The following is a 15,018-nucleotide window of genomic DNA, read 5'->3' on the forward strand; positions in this document are numbered from 1 at the left end:
TTCTAGAATTTTGTTTGGTTCTTATGTGAGCTCCCAGAATACTCCAATCAGCTTTCTCCGAATTTCCTCTGCAGTTTAGCTGCTATTTGCAGGTTGATCCCATCCAAGTACAAGAGTACACCTGTTGTTTATGCTTGTGCAGTTATTCATTTTCTGAAACTTTACTAATGTCTCAATCGAACTAAGGCTTGAAAAATAAAATCAATTTAGTTTCATGATGTACCCATTTGGTGTCAATAAATGTTAACAATCTTCTCTATAAACTTGGTGAAACATGAAATAGTTTTGACTTAAGACAAAGCTAAAGTGTCGTTCTTTTGTGATGGAGGTAGCATATGGCTAGCTAGCTAAATTTATTATGCTATTTTCAGGACCTTTGGAAATGAAGATAGTTTGAGTACTGTGATCATGCATCTGTTACACTCATTGGTTGAGCGGATTTCACACTCTTTTTCAGAACATCAGTGGCGCCATTATAGATTGGGTATGTCACAGGAGTGGGTTATGGATTGGCAGTCAATGTGACCGACCAATATTCCTATAAATTATGGTTTCCTTGTTTGAGTAAGCTACTAAAAGAAATCAGGGTGCATGAGAAGCAAGATCTACATCTCATGCTACATTTCGCAATGAGGTCGCAATGAGGCTTGTTCTATCTAAATTGCAAGATACTGAATTGATTTTTGAGCTTGAATCTAAAGAAGCTGCTACTTTTATCCAGGTAGCTCATTTGGTTGAACTATTACTCTATTAGCGTTTTTCTCTATTCCATGTTCTATTTTGCTCAATGAGTCTAATTAGCAAAAATTTACTCCCTCCATTCCAAATTGTAAGTCGTTTTGGCTTTTCTAGGTGCATAACTTTTTGTTACATACCTAGACATAGTGTATATCTGGTTGTAGCAACCAGATATACATTATGTCTAGGTATGTAACAAAAAGCTATGCACCTAGAAAAGCTAAAACGTCTTACAATTTGGAACAGGGGAAGTATTATCTTATTCATTTACTGGCAAGTTAATAGTGAACTCCAGAAATTGTTTAGTCTTTATTTTTATGTGCTGTCATCTTTATTTGCCTCTCGTAGGGTTCTCTTGGAGCAGTTATGGACGAAGTTGTCTTGTGTGGTGTGTATGCCAGAGATGAAAAAAAAGAGAGATATTTCTGGTGACATTATTAAGGACGTCAGAGATTTTGCAAATACAATACTCAAAACTATTACTGGATGGATGCCTGCTTCAACATATTTCAGAGGAATTACTCAACTGTTAGATCATTCAGATAGTCATGTGAAAAGAAAGGTACTTGTTGGTTAGCAGATTTTTGTTCTATTGGTTTTACCTTTTTTTTCCAATGTCATTGCAATTGATTTATACTTCTCTACAGACACTTGGGATGTTGTCTGAAACTGCTAGATGAAACAGTTTGGTCCAGAAGCAAAGGAAAGCCTGAAGCATAACTCTGGTACTACTACAATTAAAGTAGACAAGAGCTCTGGTCCTTATTTCAGCAAATTGTGCTTAAAGATTCTGGAGTTGTTTGACAAAGAAGTTGATTCAGAAACTTCAGTGAAAATTGCTGCTATTTCTTTGCCTGAAACAATAGCAAAAGAATATCCCTCTGATAATCCTGTTTATAGCGACTGCCTTGCAACAATCATTGATCACATTGGCTCTGATGAGGCAGCTGTGTCTTCTGTATTACTTAATTCATACTGTGGGCTCTCTGATAAATGTGATTGGATCAGAAGCATTACCACAACTCCCATTAATCATGAAAAATATAATGCTAATATCACATCAGATTTCATGTTGCCCTAGTGGAAATTATGCTCATGGTTCAACTAGAACTGTTCCGGGACTTTCTAACCAAGACAGCTGTGCTGCTATCTGCACTGACAACAATTGGGGTGGTTGTGGAAAAGCTGGGTGAATTTGTTAATCCATATTTGAAGGAAATACTTGATCTGGTTCTGGCAGAACTGCATCCTGAATGTAGCGCTCAAATGCACGCCAAATTAGATGCAAAAGCAGCACATGTTCGAGAGCTACTGACTGTTAAAGTTCCAGTATGTCATCTAAATTTGTTCAATTTTTTTCTTGGTCATTTGATGAAACATGAACGTCCCTGTTTTCCTTGCATCTCATCGAGTTATCGGCTGCAGGTCCGGCTTATCCTCCCACCTTTACTGAATATGTACTCCCTTGCTGCAAATGTGGAGATACAAGCCTTTCGTTTGGCATTCGATATGCTTGCTAGCCTAGTTGGTACAATGGACCGGCTGGCTGTAGGAACTTACCATTCGAAAAAAATATGAACATTGTTTAGCAGCCCTTGATCTCCGTCGCCAACATCCTGACTTTTTGAAGAATAATATAAATATGGTGGAGCAAAGTATTATTCATGCCATAATCACTCTCACCACGAAGCTTACAGATGGCACTTTTAGTAGGCCACTTTTTCTTTGTACTTTGGAATGGGCTGAGTCCGAAGTTGATCAGTCCTCATCAAAGAAAAGTTTGGACCGTGCAATTGTTTTCTACAAATTGGTTAACAAACTTGCTGAACAACACAGGTACCTTCATAACTGCATTGAGTACTGTATCCTAAGTTATGTTCAGAGCATACTCAGAGCTTGATTTCACCTTTCTTTTAACTGTCAGTAATCCACGCTATTTGTCTGGTGTATTACGCTTACGCTCATCATTCTTAACGACCCCAACTAAATCATGCTTTTTTCAACTACCTGCTGCCATATATTTTCTCTCTTGATTATTTAATTTGTATGTGAAGGTCCTTGTTCACACCTTCAAGTATCTACTGGAGGGATCTATCCAGTATCTATCTAAAGACGATGCTTTGGCTGGTTGGAAACAAAAGGAGGCCAAAATTGAAGATGTTGAAGTTGAACAGAAGGATAAATTTTGGAGGTTAAAAACTTAAAACTGTGGAATTTAATAGCTCTAGTTTTGAAAGCCTTATACAAATGTTTCCTTTATGATAATGACCAGAAGATCCTCGATTCCTCTAATTTCCAGGTTGGTTGGTTCGTTGTACTACAAGTGTTTCCCTTTTCTTGCTGGCGTGTGCTTTTTGTAAGGCACAGAAAAAAGTGCATGGCAGTGACCTTTCATGTTCTGTTGTATTCCTGCTATCTCAAAGTATAAGGCGCGCGCATATTTCAAAATTCAAACTTCATAATCTTTGACCAACAATTAGTCTAATAATATAAAAAATCTGTGGTACAGAACTGCTTGCATTATATTTTATTTACAAATACTCTGTAATGATTAAACTTTTGTTGCCACAAACGATATCCTATAACCTATAAGAGGAATTAGCAGTCAAATTGTGCCTTTGGAGACGGCACCAACTCAAATCGGCGTCATGTTCTGTAATAATTCTTTGTTCCTATGATATTAATACCATCCGCCTTCAACCTGTGCAGTTTTTCCCAGTGATATCTTTGTATTTTAATATATTTGGTGTTTGCAGGTTCTTTTGAAGCCAATTGTCTCTCAATTTGTTATGCAACCACCATAATCTATTGAATCAGTTTTGGACTCTCCATCAATTGAAGAAGTAGATGAAACTATTATTTTGTGCTTGGGCCAAATGGCAGTCACTGCACAGTCAGATGTTCTTTGGAAGCCTCTTAACCATGAGGTGGGAATCTCTTTAAGGTTTTCAGATTTTTTGCCTATAACTTAGTGATGTACCTGCACTAACTAAAGTAATTTCGTAACTCACAGGATTTAGGTTACCTAATATAAATAATAGTATAGACTAAAGACTATGAACAACAGTGTACAGGATTTATTGTTCACTCCCTCTGGCTTACAATTTCCTCATAAAATTGCAGGTGCTGATGCAGACTAGGAGTGATAAAGTTCGCCCCAAAATGCTGGGCCTGAAGATTATCAGGTACATGGTCCAACATCTGGAGGAGGAGTACGTCGTTCTCCTACCAGAGACCATCCAGTTCCTGGGCGAATTGCTTGAGGATGTGGAGCTCCCTGTCAAGACACTGTCGCAGGAGATCTTGAAAGAGATGGAAACCCTCAGCGGTGAGAGCCTCCGTGTCACGCCCCTTGGCCGCCGGCGATCGCCGAGACGTGAGGAGATTGAACCAGATCGCGGGCGATAACGAGCGGAGGAAGGATTCCCCGGAGCTCGGTTCTGTATTATCAGATTGTGAATAATCCTTCCCCTCTTATAAGCCAGGGTTTTAATACATAGAGTTCTGACCCGTGGGTCCTACTTGACATAGAAAGCAAAATACAAATAAACGCTACTTAATGCCGTCTCTTCCTGCTGTTCTTCCACCTTGAGTGTCATCTCACTCTGTTGACGCTGTGGTCCTGACATCTCACCCCGCCGAAGAACCTGCTTGACCCCAAGCAGCAGTGTCAGGGAACTTCGCACGCAGCACATTGTAGTCTTCCCAGGTGGCCGAGGCTTCTGGAATGCCGGCCCACTTGACAAGTACTTGAGGAATAGTTGTATTGCCTTTCTTCACCAGGCGACGATCAAGCAGTTGCTCTGGTGTTGTTTCTGCTGCTTGAATGTCAGTTGTTACCGGCAAGGAAAGGCTTAAGTTGGGAAACATGAAAGACATTGTGTATCTTACTATCATTTGGTAACTCCAGTCGGTAAGCCACTTCGCCACTTTCTCCAAAACCTTATATGGACCAAAGTACTTGAATGAGAGCTTGGGAAATGGCCTGTTGGCTACTGAAGACTATGTGTATGGTTGCAATTTCTGTAGGACCATGTCTCCCACTTGAAACTGAAGATTGGAGCGTTTCTTATCTGCCATGACTTTCATTCTGTTTTGAGCAGCAGCAAGATGTTGTTTCAAGGACTGGAGATGAAGCTCTCTGTGCTCAACCAAGTCAGCCACTGTACTTGGTGTAGTTGCTTCTAAGACAGGTGGGGCTCCTATCTTGGCTTCCACTCCATACAGAGCCTTGAAGGGAGAACAACCAAGAGATGTATGGTATGAGGAGTTGTACCATAATTCAGCCAATGATATCTAGGATTTCCATGTTTTTGGAACATCTTGGACTGCACATCTGAGGTACATTTCCAGACACTGGTTCACCCTCTCAGTTTGCCCATCTGACTGTGGATGATATGCTGTACTCATGGCAAGTTTGACCTTATAGAGTTTGAACAGCCGCTTCCAGAAGGTGCTGACAAATATAGTGTCTCTATCAGTCACAATTGAATTGGGGAGGCCATGCAACTTGACAATGTTATCCATGAAAAGTTGTGCAATGTCAGCTGCTGTATAGGGATGTTTGTGGAACAAAATGAGCAAACTTGGTTAGCCTGTCAACCACCACCATGATTACATTGTAGCCCTGGGATTTTGGTAGTCCTATAAAATCCATGGACAGGTCCATCCACACACCTTTAGGAATTGGTAAAGGCTGGAGTGGCCCTGCAGGCAGATTGTTGGTGTGTTTTGTTAGTCGCTGAATTCTCACTCTTGGTAGTAGCAGAATTCTTACTCTTATCGAGAGAGGATGACACTAGGAGTTGGGACAATTTTCTGGTTTATTTCTCAATGTCATGCCAACCCGAGGGATTGGAGATACATATTTATAGGCTGCTAGCCAGCCAAGCATATGCCAAGATGCTAGTCTAAGATGTTGTCCTAGATGCTAAGATGCTGTCCTCTAGATGCTAGTCTAAGATGCTGTCCTAGATGCTGTCATCTAGTCTAAGATGCTGTTATATGTTGTCCTAAAAACACAAAGACCACAACAGCCCCACAAAGACCACAGCAGCCAGACTTATCCATCATTCTCCCCCCTAAGTCTTGTGCGTCGTCTTGTGGGAAAGTTGAACCATCCCAGTTCTGGAGCAGAGCTCAAGGAACTTGATCCTAAGGGGCTTGGTGAGCAGGTCTGCAAGCTGGTCCTTGGTGTTGATGTAGCTCGCATTGATGCTCTCTTCCTCAAGACAGCCTCGGATGAAGTGGTACGTCACCCGGATGTGCTTGCTGCGTTCATGGAAGACGAGGTTCTTTATCAGGGCCAGAGCGGACTTGCTGTCCACCCTGAGCTCCACCGCTCTAGTGTCTCTGCCGAGGAGATCACCGAGCAGTCGAGCGAGCCAGAGCGCCTGAGTCGAAGCGGTGGAGGCCGCTATGTACTCAGCCTCGCAGCTGGACAGGAACACCACCTGCTGCTTGACCGACTGCCAGCTAACGAGGCACTTGCCGAGGAAGAAGAGGATCCCGCTCGTGCTCTTGCTGGTGTCGATGTCGCCGGCGTGGTCGCTGTCGCTGTACCCGACGAAGTGTGCCGCCCCAGGGCACCTAGGGTAGTAGAGGCCGTGATCGAGAGTCCCCGCAACGTAGCGGATGATCCTCTTCACAGCCTGCTGGTGCTCCGTCGTCGGTCGCTGCATAAACCGACTAACGTAGCCGACGGAGAATGCCAAGTCCTGCCGTGTGTGGGCGAGGTAGCGAAGGCTCCCCACAAGACGCCGGTACTACGTAGCGTCCACCTCCTCCGTCGTGCTGTCGCGGCTCAGCTTCAGCCTCTCCTCCATCGGAGTGAGAGCTGGGTTGCAGTCGGTGAGCCCAGCTAGCTCAACGACGCGCTTGGCGTAGGTGGTCTGTCGAAGCGTGATCCCAGAGTCATCCTGGTGCACCTCGATTCCCAGGTAGAAGGAGAGAGGCCCCAGGTCACTCATCTGGAAGGTGGCCTTCATCTCTTCCTTGAATGCCGCCACCTCCGCATCCTTGGTGCCGGTGATCACCAAGTCGTCGACGTAGACACCCACCAGCAGAGCATTACCTCCACTGCCCCGTCGATAGATGGCCGCCTCGTGCGGGCTTTGCTCGAAGCCCATCCCCTTTAGCGTGGAATCCAGCTTGGCATTCCACGCCCTCGGTGCCTGCTACAAGCCATAGAGGGCCTTGCGCAGGCAGAGCACCTTGCTCTCCTTGCCGGGGATCGCAAATTCCGACGGCTGGTGCACGTAGACCTCCTCCTTCAAGTCGCCGTTAAGGAACGCCGACTTGACGTCCATGTGATGAACACGCCAGCCCTCCTGGGCAGCTAGCGCAAGGAGGAGTCGCACGGACTCCATCCGTGCCACGGGAGCAAAGGCGTCGTCGAAGTCGACCCCCTTCTGTTGCACGAAACCTCGTGCCACCAAGCGAGCCTTGTGCTTGACGATGGCACCGGCTTCATCCCTCTTCAGTTTGTACATCCACTTAAGGGTGATCGCGCGGTGACCACGAGAAAGGTCAGCAAGCTCCCAGGTGCGGTTCTTCTCAACCGCATCCATCTCCAACTGCATCGCGGCGCGCCATGCCGCGTGTCTCTTGGCCTCTGCAAACGACCGAGGCTCGCCGTCGTCACACGCAAGGTGCAACTGCGCCTCCAGGTCGTGAGGCACCGGTCCCGGCACCGGCTGGTCGCTGAGAAGGTTCTCCATCGTACGGTACCGCAACGGCTCGCCGTCGTGGTACGCGTCGACGCGCTCGTCGTCGTGAGAGAGCGGAGTAGCGAGCTCAACCGGGCTGTGCTCGACACGAGCTGGTAGTGGAGTAGACGTGCCCGGAGTGGTGCCTGTCGGTGCTAGAGTGCGTGGCGTTGCAGGCTGTGGTGGAGCCGGCGAAGAACTCATCGCAGCCGAGGTCCTGGCTGGAGAGCGTGGTGCTGTCGAAGTAGCAGGCGCCGGAGTCGATGGAGGCTCGGGGACTGGGGTAGACGCGCTCGCCGAAGAAGAGCTGCCTACTCCCCCAGCTCCCTCGAAGTGGACGTACTCGACAGTGAAGTCGTCGTCCGTCGGAGCCGAGCCGTCGTCCACCGCCTTGTCCCACGCCCATCCTCGCCCTTCGTCGAACACAACGTCGCGCGCCGTGCGCACACGCTATGTCTTCGGGTCGAGGATGTGGTAGGCCTTCGAGCCCTCCGCGTAGCCGATGAACACTCCCGGAGTGCTCCTGTCGTCGAGCTTGCTGATGTGGCCAAACTCCTTGGCGAACGCGAGGCAGCCGAAGACCCGCAAGTGGGAGACCGCCGGCTTGCGCCCATGCCAAGCCTCGTACGGCGTCCTGCCGTCGAGCGCCTTGGTAGGCAAGCGGTTGAGGATGTAGACGGCCGTCACCACCGCCTCTCCCCAGAAGACAACCAGCATCCCCCTCTGCTTGAGGAGGGCCCGAGCCATTCCCACAACTGTCTGGTTGCGCCGCTCGACGACGCCATTTTGCTATGGGTTGTACGGCGCGGAGTAGTGGCGCTGAATGCCGTCGTCAGCGCAGTACGACGCGAATTCAGCCGCCATTGTCGGTGCGCAGCACGCGCAGCTTGCGGCCGCACTCCGCCTCCGCAGCAGCCTGCGCGCGCCTGATGGCGTCTGTAGCCTCTCCCTTGCTGCCGAGGACCATCACCCACATGTAGCGGGAGAGGTCGTCGACGAGCAGCAGGAAGTAGCGTCGTCCTCCCGGTGTGGCCGGTGTCACCGGGCCACACAAGTCCCCGTGCACAAGCTCGAGCCTCTCCTTGGCTCGAAAGCTCGCCCGCTGGGGAAAGGGGAGTCGCCTCTGCTTCGTCAACACGCAGACGTCGCAGAGCTGCTCCACATGGTCAAGGCACGGCAGGCCTCGCACCATCTCCGTGGCACTGAGCCGCTTCAAGGCCTCGAAGTGAAGGTGCCCGAAACGCTCGTGCCACTGCTACGCCTCGTCGTCCCGACGAGCAGCGAGACAGAGGGGTTGTGCCACCTGCACGTTGAGGACGTAGAGTCGATTTGCGCTTCTGGTTACCTTGGCAAGAAGGCGACGACAGCGATCCCAAATCCTCATGACTCCATCCTTAACCACCACGCGCGAACTGTTCTCATCCAGCTGTCCCAAGCTGATGATAGAGTTCCTCAACGCGGGGATGTAGTAGACTCCGGTGAGCAGCCTGTGCTCACCAGACATGGCGGTGAAGATGACGGAGCTGACGCCCTTGATCTCCACGCCGGAGGCATCCTCAAACTTGACGGAGCCTCGGACGCTAGAGTCAAGCTCGGTGAAGAACTCCCGTCGACCGGTCATATGATGGGTGGTGCTGGTGTCGAGGCACCACCCGTCAGTCTTGTCGTTGCCGGAGCTGTCGCCGAGGAGGGCGTGTGCTTTTGGCTCGTCAAGGTGGAGGAGAGCCGCTGCGGCCGGTGCCGCTGGAGGTAGCTTGATGCTTGCATGTGCCATGAACAGAGCCGACTCCTCCTCCTCCGCCTGTGCGACGTGGGCCTGGCTGCGTCGTGGCTGTCGACAGTCCTTGGCCCAATGGCCAAGCTGGCCGTAGTTGCGGCAGGCGTCGTCTCGTGCCGGCTTGTGCCTGCCGGCGGTGCCGCCCTGGGCGCCTCCGCGGGCATCACCCTCGGCACGTCCTCGCGCCCCGGCCTGGGCGTCTCTGCGCGCCTTGCCACGCTTGCGGCCGCCTATCGCGGAGGAAGGCTCCCCCTTCTTCCGGTCACCTTGGCTGGCAAGCCACTGCTCCCGAGTGAGAAGGAGCTTCCCGCTAGTGGTGATGGGCCCCGAGAGAGGCTGTGGCTCATCGCTGTCGACGACCTTGAGGCGACCTATCACCTCCTCGATCGACATCGTGGAGAGATCCAGCAGAGACTCGATCGAGCGAGCCATCTGCTTGTACTTCTCGGGGACGCAGCGGAAGAGTTTTTCGACGGCTCTCTAGTTGTTAGTCGCTGAATTCTCACTCTTGGTAGTATCATAATTCTTACTCTCATCGAGAGAGGATGACACTAGGAGTTGGGACAATTTTCTGGTTTATTTCTCAATGCCATGCCAACCCGAGGGGTTGGGGATACATATTTATAGGCTACTAGCCAGCCAAGCATATGCCAAGATGATAGTCTAAGATGCTGTCCTAGATGCTAAGATGCTGTCCTCTAGATGCTAGTCTAAGATGCTGTCCTCTAGTCAAAGATGCTGTCCTATGCTGTCCTAAAAACACAAAGACCACAACAGCCCCACAAAGACCACAGCAGCCAGACTTATCCATCATGTTTGGCCTACTGACAGATAGCACATTGCTTGACAAAATCTTCCACTGACTGTTTCATGCCCTTCCAAGCAAACTGTGATTTGAGTCTGTGATAGGTGGCCTTGATGCCAGAATGGCCACCTATAGAACTAGAGTGGAAAGCTGCCACTAACTTTGTTTGCAGAGCTGAGTTGTGGCCAATCCAGATCTGTGATTTGTACCTGATGATGCCATCAGTAAGACTGTATCCTGCTGAGTTTGGACTTGTGATGGCCAACTGAGACAATAATTGGTGAGCTCTGGAGTCTGTAGCATAAGAATTTAACACTTCTTGGATCCAGTCAGGCTTAACCATGGAAACAGCTTGGAGAGCATGTAGGTGAGCAACTCTGGATAAGGCATCGGCAGCCACATTATCCTTGCCCTTCTTGTACACAATTCTGAATTGCAACCCCGTTAGCCTTGTCATTGCTTTTCTTTGCATTTCTGAGTGAAGGTTTTGTTCTGTGGGGTATGATAGGGACTTGTGGTCTGTCAAAATAGTGAATTCCTGCCTTTGGAGATAATGTCTCCATTTCTCAACTGCCATTATCAAGGCTAGAAATTATTTTTCATATATAGACAGATTTGTGCTTCTCTCCTAAAGCCTTGCTCAAGAATGCTATTGGTTTGCCTTGCTGCATCAACACTGCCCCTATGCCTTCTCCACAAGCATCAGTCTCTACCTGGAAAGGGAGCTGAAAATTTGGTAATGTGAGTACTGGTGTCTTGGTCATTGCCACCTTCAGCTTATCAAAAGCTTCCTGAGCCTGATCTGTCCACTGAAATGTCTTCTGTCTCAGTATGGCTGTCAGTGGTTTGGCTAGTACCCCATACCCTTGGACAAATTTTCTGTAGTATCCTGTGAGTCCCAAGAATGCTCTGACCTCTGTGATAGATGTTGGTTGTGGCCAATGTAACATTGCTGCTGTTTTGGCTGGGTCAGTAGCAACACCTTTACTGGAAATGATATGCCCCAAGTACTCCAGTTGATGTTGAGAAAAAGAGCACTTGGACAACTTCAAATATAGTTGGTTTTCTCTTAAAGTTTGTAACACTAACTGGACATGTTCAGCATGCTCTTCGAGAGTGTTACTGTATATCAGAATATCATCCAAGAACACTATAGCAAACTTCCTCAAGTAGGGTTGCAGTATCTGGTTCATGATGCATTGGAATGTTGCTGGAGCATTAGTAAGGCCAAAAGGTATTACCTTAAATTGATAATGTCCATGATGAGTTTTAAATGCTGTTTTGTACTCATCCTCAGGTAGCATCCTCACTTGATGGTACCCTGACTTCATGTCAAGTTTGGTGAAGTATTGTGCTTCTACTAATTCATCCAGTATCTCCTCAATGACGGGCCTGGGAAATCTGTTTTTGATTGTAATATCATTGAGTTTCCTGTAATCTACACAGAACCTCCAGCTGTCATCCTTTTTCTTGACCAACAGAACAGGTGAAGCAAATGGGCTGTGGTTGTGAGTGATAAGCCCAGCTGCCAATAGTTCCTTGACCTGTTGTTCTATCTCTATCTTGTGTTGTGGTGAATAGTGATATGGTCTTGTATTGATTGGTATAGCACCAGGTGTCAATGGTATAGCATGATCATAACATCTAGATGGAGGTAACTGATGGTTCTTGAAAGACATCCTCATACTGATGCAAGATATTCTGAATAGCAGGTTGCTGTGGTTCAGTAAGTCCTGGCACTTCAGTGGATGGGGCATCAACAATAGCAAAAGCCCAGGTGTCATTTCCTTTAGCTGAGTGGTACAGCTTGGTTGCAGAAATGGGAGTTGCTTGAAGTGGTGGTGTTAGGAGTCCCTGAATTTTTACTGGTCTGCCCTGCAAATTGAATTGTATTGTCTTTTTATTCCAGTCACATTCCATGGGGCTGTGTAACTTGAGCCAATCAAATCCCAGTATGGCATCATATGGTGCCATGTCCAGTACTACCATGTCAGCAGATAATGTATGGCCTCGAATATACCACTGCAAGTTTTGGACCATAGAGTCAGTTTCACTCTTCTTGGTGGCATTGGAATTGTTGGAAGGTTTGCTAACTCTGCAAATTGTCTGCTGACAAAATTGTAAGAACTTCCAGAGTCCAATAAAATCAACATCACCTTGTCCTTGACCAAAGTCTTCAGCTTAATAGAACTTTCTGTGTCAGCACCAGAGATTGCATTGATGGATAATTGACAGAAGTCCTCAGTCAGTGCATCTTCTATAGCCAATTGGTTGAGTTGTTCTTCAGTGATCTCTTCTTTATCCAACTCATTCACCACTATGGCATTGATCTGTGGTTTGGGACGTTTGGAGCAGACATTTTGATGACCAGGCTCATATTTCTCCCCACAGTGAAAGCATAAATTGTTTACTTTCCTGTAATCTCTCAGTTGTCTAATTCTCTGAAGATTAGCAGTAGTTGCTTGGTTTGGTGTTTCAGCCTTGGGCCCTAGTTGCCTGAAAACTGGAGCTGGTCTATTTGCTTTAGCCTTGTTCCTTTCTTCTTTGTTGGATTTTGGCTATGACCACTGCTCTGTCCACTGTCACTGGGACATGAGGTTCCACCACTGCCTTGATGTCATCCTTCAGGCCGGCTACATAGGTTGAAGCAAAAAAGATGTCATCATAATGACTGTTGTGCATAGTAATGTCGTACTGCAGGGCTTGAAATGCAAGTGTGTACTCCTCCACAGTTATAGTTTGCCTTAGTGCAAGCAGGTCATTGATGGCATTCCTGTAATCATCAGCTCCAAATTTCTCCTGTATTATCTCACAGAAAGCCTTCCAGTTGGGGATCACATGGTTCTGTTTGTATGCTTGCCACCATTTAGATGCATTGCCTTCGAGGTGCATAGTTGCAGCCGTGACCTTTAACTCATCAGGGATGGAGTAGATAGTGAAGTAGTTGACACAGTTATCAAACCAAATCTTAGGGTTTGTGCCATCAAACTTTGGGAAGTGTATCTTGGGCAATGTGTGGTGAGGGAGAGCCTCCTTTCTTGGGTGCTCTCTATTGTGTCTTGGCTGCTTAGAAGTGCCAGCCTTGTCCTCGTGCTCGTTCTTGCCAAAGATATTGTGAAAAGGTTGCTCTTCGTCATCAAATACCACTGAATTGCCATCTGAATGATCAGACAAGGCCTCGTTTTCCATTTGCTTCAAGGTCAGCGTGGCTACTGCCTGTCCATTGGCCTGAACCTGCTTTGCAATCAGCTTCTGATCTTCCTTGGTTAATGTAAGCTCTCGTTTCATCTCCTGCTGGATGACCCCAATGTCATTCATTTGTTGGAAAAGCAAATCAAAATGCTCCATCACCTGGTCCCAACGGCCTTTCTCCTCATCCGAATTCTTCGACATGGCGTCGAGAACGAACTGTGTCTGCTTGGATGGCTTGGGTAGGACCGTGATGACCAACACGGAATGAGATGCTCAAAATTGGTGAAGCAATCGGTTTGATGTACACCTCCGCGTGAACTTGCTACACCGTGTCGCTGTCTACTCCCAGAAGTGAGGCACTACCAAGGGATTTTACACAGGAACCATGTCCTGCAACCTGAGTAAGTGGACACTTCCTCGCCGTCGCCTCCCACCCCGCAATCGGTTAAGGTTGCTCCGGAATTTTACACGGGAACAATGCCCTGCAACCCTTGCCACCCCCGATTGCGTGTGTACTGAATGGAATAGAGCATAATTGATGTTGTGCTCACCTTGGTTCTCGCCACCTGAACCCAAAATTGTCGATGTAGTCCCCCAATCGAGTAATATGCCGTAGATGAAGTGGATCGATAGAGTGGGATAGGTGGATTAGGGTTTGGTGGGTGGTAAGGTGGTGGATCTCAGACTGTGGAACGCCGTCGCCGCTGCTGACCCAGCTCAACCAAAGGAGGGACCTCGTGTCGAACACCACGAGGGTGTAGACCGAGATCACCTGCTGACCGGAATAACGAGCTGTAGATCGAAGCTAACAGAATGTACCACGAGTATCTGAGCGTCCTGATGGAGGTGGTGGAGTAGCACTGGTCGCTGGATTCGCCGCCGGAAGTGATGGAGATGCGGGCGGAGCGAAGATGTCGAGCGACGTGGCACCGAGGAACGGAATTGGGTGGTTGGGTAGGGTTGTCGCCGAGGAAGGATTGCCTCTGATACCAGTTGTCATGCCCCTTGGCCGCCGGCAATCGCCGAGACGTGAGATCGAACCAGATCGCGGGCGATAACAAGCGAAGGAAGGATTCCCCGGAGCTCGGTTATGTATTATCAGATTGTGAATAGTCCTTCCCCTCTTACAAGCTAGGGTTTTAATACATGAGTTCTGACCCATGGGTCCTACTTGACATAGAAAACAAAATACAAATAAACGCTACTAAACGCCGTCTCTTCCTGTCGTTCTTCCACCTTGAGTGTCATCTCACTCTGTTGACGCCGTGGTCCTGACACTCGGCAGTACTTGTGAGGCCTCAGCTCCTCGCGATAGTACCCTGTCTGATGAACTGTAGAACATCAGCCATCATGCTCATTTCCTGTAGATCACATCGGACGTATGTAGCTTGTAATTATGTAGGTTACACTTAAAAGGTGTATGTACAATGAATTTTATCATGTTCGCTTGATCGTTTCTGTGGCTTTTAAACCGGCTAATATTGTTTTGTTGTGAGAGAAAAACACTATATTATAGCTGATATTGCTGATAAGCATGACTGATACGATCAAGCGAACAGGGTGTTTGAATCTGTACAAATTTGGGCCAATAATCATGGTTTGAACTTTTCGTGGGCATTTGAGTTGCTTGCTTGTCATTTTTTTTCTGGATATAAAGGGTTTTATTGGTCCCTCTTGCTTTTCTTGTATTGAGAAAAATCACGTGTATAGCAAGTGATTCACATCTCTATTTTAATCTGGTGTGCGTTATAGGCTGTTAAGATTGGCTGGCTGTGCTTGGTGACTTTTGGGTGATCCGC

The 15,018-nt window shown here is 47.8% G+C and overlaps 1 protein-coding gene and 1 pseudogene across 1 annotated transcript; one reads left to right on the forward strand and one right to left on the reverse strand.

Moving 5' to 3' along the window:
• Positions 1–486: 486 nt before the first annotated feature.
• LOC136498579 (uncharacterized protein At3g06530-like) lies at positions 487–4,164 on the forward strand (annotated as a pseudogene).
• A 6,462-nt stretch (positions 4,165–10,626) lies between these two features.
• On the reverse strand, positions 10,627–13,420 carry LOC136495986 (uncharacterized). Its single transcript, XM_066491747.1, has 5 exons — positions 12,593–13,420; positions 12,184–12,357; positions 12,014–12,133; positions 11,715–11,902; positions 10,627–11,671 (listed from the first exon to the last, which is right to left on the reverse strand). Exons 1-5 carry the CDS (start codon positions 13,418–13,420, stop codon positions 10,627–10,629), a joined length of 2,355 nt encoding a protein of 784 aa, XP_066347844.1.
• Positions 13,421–15,018: the final 1,598 nt, after the last annotated feature.

The sequence above is a fragment of the Miscanthus floridulus genome, chromosome 12 (assembly GCF_019320115.1).
Source record: "Miscanthus floridulus cultivar M001 chromosome 12, ASM1932011v1, whole genome shotgun sequence".
Classification (NCBI taxonomy): Eukaryota; Viridiplantae; Streptophyta; class Magnoliopsida; order Poales; family Poaceae; genus Miscanthus; species Miscanthus floridulus.

Coding starts and splice junctions, on each gene's coding strand:
- LOC136495986 (XM_066491747.1), bottom strand. CDS start 13,420: ATGTCGAAGAATTCGGATGAGGAGAAAGGCCGTTGGGACCAGGTGATG. Junction 12,358..12,592: donor TGACAGTGGACAGAGCAGTG/GTCATAGCCAAA, acceptor CCCAAACCACAG/ATCAATGCCATAGTGGTGAA. Junction 11,672..11,714: donor ATTCAGAATATCTTGCATCA/GTATGAGGATGT, acceptor ACCTCCATCTAG/ATGTTATGATCATGCTATAC.